This window comes from Meleagris gallopavo, chromosome Z, assembly GCF_000146605.3.
Source record: "Meleagris gallopavo isolate NT-WF06-2002-E0010 breed Aviagen turkey brand Nicholas breeding stock chromosome Z, Turkey_5.1, whole genome shotgun sequence".
In the NCBI taxonomy this organism is placed as follows: domain Eukaryota; kingdom Metazoa; phylum Chordata; class Aves; order Galliformes; family Phasianidae; genus Meleagris; species Meleagris gallopavo.
The window spans coordinates 61,383,811-61,391,265 of NC_015041.2; the positions used below are offsets into that span (position 1 = coordinate 61,383,811).

At 34.8% G+C, this 7,455-nt stretch overlaps 1 protein-coding gene across 1 annotated transcript in view; it reads right to left on the reverse strand.

Annotated features, from left to right (window-relative positions):
• Positions 1-440: 440 nt before the first annotated feature.
• The window catches only part of C9orf72 (C9orf72-SMCR8 complex subunit), a 24,268-nt gene continuing 17,253 nt past the window's right edge, over positions 441-7,455 (reverse strand). The window contains 5 exon segments of the mRNA XM_019610695.2: positions 441-2,963; positions 3,046-3,155; positions 3,774-3,831; positions 4,296-4,531; positions 5,209-5,325. Of these exon segments, the coding sequence (XP_019466240.1) occupies positions 2,777-2,963; positions 3,046-3,155; positions 3,774-3,831; positions 4,296-4,531; positions 5,209-5,325 (708 nt within the window). The 3' untranslated portion in view covers positions 441-2,776.

A 7,455-nucleotide genomic window follows, 5' to 3' on the forward strand; every position in this document is an offset into this window, starting at 1 on the left:
AGGTAGAAATTTCTCTTTCCACTGGCCCTTTATAAGTCTACAAGCAACAGGAATTAGGATCAGAGAAGAACATGACAATAAAAATTCTCTAAAGGTCTATTTCCCTGGAAATCCAATCGGAACCAGAAAGTTGCTGTAGGGTGTAAGGAATCAGAACACTGACAAAAGATATTCGCTGATTTAGTCACTGATACAAGTGAACTAAAAACACATAAATGTTAAGATATAGGATTAAAACTTTTCAAAATTTGAGGCTAAATTCTTACTTATGGATAACAGAGGCCCACTAAGTCACTCTGGTGGAAATTAATGACTCCTTAACAGAAACAGAGAAACAAAATTTGGAGACTTTTAGAAGCTTGTCATTTTAAAAGCAGTACTGTCAGACACCAAGTTAGCAACATATGACTGACTGTCAGTGAGAGATGTATCTCGCCATCTCAGAATACAGGCGTTTTTATTTTAACAAAAAAAAGGATTCTTCTTTATTTCAAATGATAAATAATCATGATCCCATCAGATACATTCTATTAAAAAAAAAAACACAGCAGAAATTAAAATAAAAAATTGGCATAAATTTTACTAGAATAGTATTTTTCCTGAGCAAGATTTACAACACAGCATGCAGATGCATTAAATAACTTACTTCACTATACATTCTGCACTAGTGACAGTTGTACAATAAAGGTAGCAACTGATATATTTCCAGCTTTTAGTCATTTCAAAGTGGCAGCATATTCCATAATGCAACAGAGTTCTACTGTTAGCAGTGCTGGTGTGAAGTTTCCAATGCCTGTGACACTGATTAAATTCAGCAGCACACTTGAAGCTCTTTAGTCTTCAAACACAACTTCTGTATTAGAATTTTGAGAAGAGTTCATGACACTATTTTTCACAAGCTTAGGGAACACAGTAAAAACTCATCAATCAGCCTCTTTTATAATGGATAAACTGGCTGAAAACGCAAAGGGAAATAACAGTGTTAGTAAAGCAAAAAGAACGTCAGTACAAATAACTGAAATCATCATATTTCTGTTAAGTTCTTTGGGTGAAAAGCTGAGCTCGTATTGCAGGAGTCCAACATACACAAAAAGGGCCACGTGCTGTAACCAAGGTAACATAGCACAGCTGATTTTTATTCACAGAAAATGGCACCAGGCTGTGGCTGAATTCTTTTAAAGCTTTAAGTATTTAGTTGTAAATTTTTCTTTTCAGGAAACAAAAAGGCATATAGAAACAAACAAACAAAAAGTCAGCTTTCCTTTCAAGAAATGAATACTGGATATTTCAGGAAAAATTGAAAACCTGAGTTACTAACTAACTCATAAAAAAGAGATGCTGGACAGCTATCCTGAAAACAGAAATATATTTCTGTTACAGTAAGGAATGTTACAAACAATTATAAGCAATAAGGCAACAGCACCTTCTCAAATCACACACGTAGCTCCTTTACAATGAATAAAGAGCTATGCGGTTACACTAAAACATGAAACAAGTACATTTCTGCTTTGTCCAGAAACAAATATATCACCAAGCAGCGCAGATTCTCAAAATAACACAACAAACTTGCCCAAACTGTAAAAGAATAGGTCTGGTTAATTTGACACTGCAACTTTCCCGGTTCTATATTTTTTATTTTCAAGCAAAGCAAAGCTGAATATTTGCTGACTATGAACCAGTAAGATTGGCAAGATTATTGGCTTGAATTCACTTAGTAAAATGCTAATCATGCAAGCTTAAAGCTGTGCTGATCTCTTTATCAGGATTAATAAATATATTAATCGCAGTGTAAAAAGAATTAGTTTTTATCTTCCAGCGTGGCTATCATCCTGTCGTTCTTAGGGAAATTAGGGAAAGGCCTAATACTTTAATCTGAACCTTATTCTAACTGCCAATAGACAAAGCAGCCGCAGCAGTTTAGACACAAAGACTGATAACCGTTGTTGAATGACACAAAGTTTTCTGCTTTGTGCTCTGAAAGAGCTCAATTATGCTGGATCACTGAACACTCAACCGCAGGATGGCTCAACAGCCTGTGACAGAATATCCTAGTTGGCATTTACATGCAGAAAGCTGCTTAAGTAATGACCCAATTCCTACGTGCAGGGTACTACTATTTATGCTGCTAATAGCCAACACATTGCTCGCAGAAACAGCACTGTAGAGTACATTTAACAAACAAACAAACAAACAACAAATCGAAAAAACCCCAAACAACTAGAAGCGGAAAACCAAGTTCCTGACCTCCAAAAGTCCTAATGAAGGAGTAAGTCGTGTTTTAAATGGAGATAAAGGAAGGCATAGTTCAGAATTGTATCATATACAAAAGAATGCTTTAAAAAACTCTTTAAATCTCCTGATCCTCCCCGATTAGAGAGGACGTATCCGTTGTTTTTTTACGGAAACACTAAAAATACTGGCTCTGTACTGAACAGAGGAAAACTGACACACCTGAAAGAAATTTGTGGGGAAAGAAAACGACAACGCCTTCCTTTAACCAAAACATGTTCAAATTTACCTAGTGAGCCCATACAGCAAAGGAACTTCCGATCATGTTTACTTTTACTACTGAAAAAGCACACAGAAAAAACGGATTCATCTCAATCACGCTCACCTAGCTATGTTGATATTCCCCTTAACAAGACTGCTTCAGACAGACTGCACCGCTACTCTGTTTCTACTGATCCATTGTAAATCAGGTCAACGATTGTCACAAGCCTGGTGCTCACACTGACAGATTGCTCTCAGTGCCGTGCAATATTAACAGTGGAGAATTTTAAAACGTCATTAGCATATCACGCTCTTGCACACTGATGTAGAATGGCCTCCCAAAGATGAAGGAATGCAGACCAGGTTTAATCTTCTCAGCCAAAGCCATTATTATGTTAAGATCGCCCTCTGCTGTTAGGTCGAGATCTATCTTCAAGCTACGAAGAGATTTAAAAGGTTTTTTTCCTTTCTGCCTGCAAGAAAATAAAAAAAAGCTTTGTACGAAAGAGCAAAGTAAGTCTCTCGAAGCCTGCTTTCTATTATCTGTTCACTTACGTGTCATCCTCTATGTATTTTATTAAAGTTAAAGCCTTTCTGTGAAGGACTAGCAGGAACTGAGCAAGGAATGTACTCCTTAGAGACAAGCCAGGTTTCAGATGAAAGATCTGTTAAAAATTATATGAGAAAATTAGCTAGATGTAGAAATTCAAGAATCACTTTAAGAATGTAGAATAAAAAGAAGCAGTGCAAACACATATAACACATCCCTAATAACACTACAGTAAGCACATTAGCAGCAGATTTATAGACACACTGAAGATTCATTCTTACTTTGCTTGTTGTTCAGATGCAATAAATTAATCTGTGTTACAATTCTATTTGGATGAAGTATTATTTTCACTTTAAAAATGGTTTGAAATGAATCTCAATCTGGTAGGTATTGTTTTTTTTTCAATAGCGTAAACACTGCTGCGCAATAATAGAAAATATGCTTTGGTTTTCATACACAATAAGGAGTTTCAGTATTATACTAATACCACAAATTACATGAAAGCTTTTTTTTAATCACTGTGTGTATCACCAGACCTACATTTCAAATGGTCAGCTCTTGTTGCCTTCTGCAGTATGCAGAAAACCATCACAGTGTCAATTGGGATAACTACAATTGCTTGAAGAAAGAGGTACCATAACAGCAAAAGTTAAATCAACACCATGATAAATTGTTACCAGATGTCAAAGCACTGTTCTCTAGCTCTTGTTCTTTCTAAAAAAGCAATTAGTACCTGATCCAGGAAGGCTTTTACTAATGTGTCTCGATGCAGGATATCTTGAAAAACATTTCTAAAGAAAAAAAAAGGGAAACAAACACATGATAATGCCATGAAAAGACAGTAAATATCCAGCAATTGTGTACTGTAATAACATTACATTTTACAATCTGGCAGAAATGCAAAGTGCATTAAAAATTTTAGTGAATTATAATCCTGTTATGAAAGGTAGCACTTTCAGGAGAAATAAGCTAAACCCAGAAAAGCCATTCAGCTTTATCAAATACACTTAGCTCTGGCATATCCCTATTTAAAACAGGCAGTAATATTAACATAATACCATCAGAAATATCACAGAATTTCAGCAACACTTAATGCAACAAAATGACTGACAGAACTGATAAATTCTGCAAAACAAATTCAATTACCAATTGCTTCTTAGAAGCAAAACATTCTCCTGTACTGTATTAGAAAGTACACTTTCCTATCTCATCTCAAATTGAGCAACTTTAAGAAATGTGGGAGAAGAGAACATACAAATCAGGTGTGAAACTCTCATCTGTGTGGATAATAGGATCTTGAGACATTTCCTCATCTGAATTAGCTCTCCAAAATGCTGTCAGCTCAGACCTCATATACCGTCGTTGGTTGTAGATGTGTTCATGACAAGGGGGCATCTGCTTCACTGTATTGACATCTACATCTATATGTGTAGTAGGGTATGGAGCATACATTACTTGACGGAAGGGCAACACAAAACTTCCTGTTGCATCCTGTTTTTTGGGGAAAAAAGTTGTTTTAATTTTTTCTAAAAGCTATATTGGACAATAAGAAAATATCAAGCCAATCTCTTAAATTCCATCTCTTACACATATTTTGTTTGAGAGGAACAGTAGTAGTAGTCAGTAAAATATCCTTAACACTGCACAATTCCATTAATGCAACAGTGAAAGTAAGTCTTGAGGTAGCCTGTGTATTACACTGCATCATCTGGTTCCTGAACTCATTAGCATGACAGTATTATATTTATTTGTCAAGTTTAGACTGCTCTTTAGAGCAAGAAACATTATTTTTCTATTTATCCTCAATAAGTGCTATAGCTCTTTTAAAATACTTGGAAACTATAGTACTGACATAGGACAGTTCTCTTCTGGTTTTGTATCCTTTCTGGGACTCTAGTCCCAAGTAGGCAAAAGACTGCTACTGTCATACCTTGAAGAATAGGAATGATTCTAAACAACACACAACAAAAGAAATCGTTGGGTCATAAAAAAGACTGGCTAGCAATTGTAACATCAAATACTCACAGGCATCAAGAAGAACACAAGGGAAGATTACAAATTTCTTCAAACATGAATGTGTGTATAAATTTGCATATATGTATGTGCACACATGCACTCAAGAACGTTCTTAAACCACGGTGAAATATAACTCTCCTAAGTATACTTACTTTGAGTAAACCTTGAACAAAAAGCCCTGACTCGTATTTGAAAGAAGACTCACTTCTACAGAGTCTGGAACATTTCCGCTCTGACGGGGTAAGGAACAGGCACAGCGTTCTCACAATCTGCATTGCAAAGAACAGTTTTGAAAAAAAGAAAATTCCAGGATTTAACTGATCTTCACATGCAATTTCTGACTTAAACGTGTTGATTAGAAAAGACAAAACTTGAGTGACATCAGAGAATGGTTACATGTTTAAATAATTAAGATGCAGAAGATGGAAATCCAACTTCCTGCCAAATGAAGAAGAAAACCTAAACTTTTGGCAACTTTTTTTTAGCCAGCTACACAGAAGAAATAACTTGTCTTCCAATGCTTCTTCCTATTACAAAAACATGAGTTACTGTAATTATTCCCTAGACTTTTTAGCCATTCATTTTATTCACTCCCCATTGGAATGTCAGCTATTGTCTCCAATAAGGCACATTCAATTTTATAAGCATCCACACTTATTTCCTAATTAATTTCCTCAAACTCTCCATTAAAAGCAACAAAGACACTTAATTATTTCAAGCTCCTACACTGCAACAGCTGCAAGCAATCATCTCCAAACACAAGCACATATTTCTCACATAGTCAAACACACATGTTTTGATGAATGCAAGAAGCAGTAGGTGTTTGTTTGTTTGTTTTGCTTTAACGAAAGCTAAGGTATACCATTAAGAAAGTAATTATTTTGGAACAACACAGCACCATAACACAATGAGCACACTACTGATAAGGATCTGTGTAAAATGTATGAAATTTGCTCTGGATAGATCATGAGACTCACATTTTTCCACAGTCTTTTTTCTCCCAAAGCAGCCAGCTTATCAATATACACATTAATCATCATTCAGATCTTGAAGCCTCCTTATTAATTATTATGCTATCTTAGCAATGTGCAAAATCTACATCTCTGAAACAAAGTGTGCTAATAACTGTTAGCTGACTTTACATAAGAACAGAATTTTCTTTTCTCTGGTTCTCTTGTTGCCCACAGTTATTTTTAATTGACCATCAGCATATATTGTTTATTTGATCAGAGGTGCTTAATCAGCACTGCCAAAAGCACATCAAACAATGCATTACTTCTCCACATTTTTATAAAGCATCTTATTATAAAGCTGCTTATTTTCAAGTCACAAGACTACTAAAGATGCTGAAAGTTTCCAAAAATCTTTTAACAAGACATGTTTTCCTGCAGCAAAGAGCCCTAGATACTGTAAAATACATAGTATATTATTACATATGTATAATATAATGAATATATACTTAACAGGCTCAGTGTTCTTAATTTTCATTTGACATTGAAGTAATACAAATATAATAAAAACACAGATTTCAAAAATTAAAAAATAAGTTTCTTTCTCAAAGAGAGTTTTGAATCTCACTGAATAAACTAGAACTCAATTACTATAGTATTACAATAAAGCAAAATCAGACAGAAAAGGTCAATATGCAGAAAGATTTCCTATCAAAAAAATATAGTTACCTGGATGTACTGCTTCTCCACATGTACCCTGACAGTAGCATTGTTATGGTCTTCAAGTGTGGAACTACTGATACCACATTGCCCAGAGGCACCTGTGGAAATTGAAAACTTACCAGGCTACATATCTACAAAGAGCTTTACTCTCACACAGTACTAGTGTACTTATTATTTGCAGTGGTGCTTAATACCAGAAGATTTTATAAAATCCCTTTTCTCATTCACAGTGGAGGGGTATTCAGAGTCAAAGAGTTTTATTAAAGGACTCAGCTATGAACAAAGAGAGGGAATTGATTTTGTGAAGTACATTCTCTAAGAAAATAACTATTTCTTCACAATTTGCCTCCGAATATCCTAACTGAAAACTGACTTCAGTGGTTTTATTAGAGGAGATGGTTATCTTTTAGCCTAATTAAAAGGCAAACCTTTCTGAACAAAACACAGACTAGTAACCTGTAAAGAAATATGCTAAGAAATATTTCAATGAACTGTAAACAGAAGAGTATCTCCTCCAGCAACTGATTTCAATTTCTATGACAGTATCAGTTTGGTATAATCAAAAAGCTGTGTACAAAAAAAGTACCTGAAGAATTTTACATAAGGAAAACATCTTCACTTGTTTTTTCTTTCACATACTCAGTAAACTTAAAGTAAACACCAAGAAACTCTCCATATATACATAAGCATTAGAGAAAGAGCAGATAAGGTTATAATTTCAAGTTG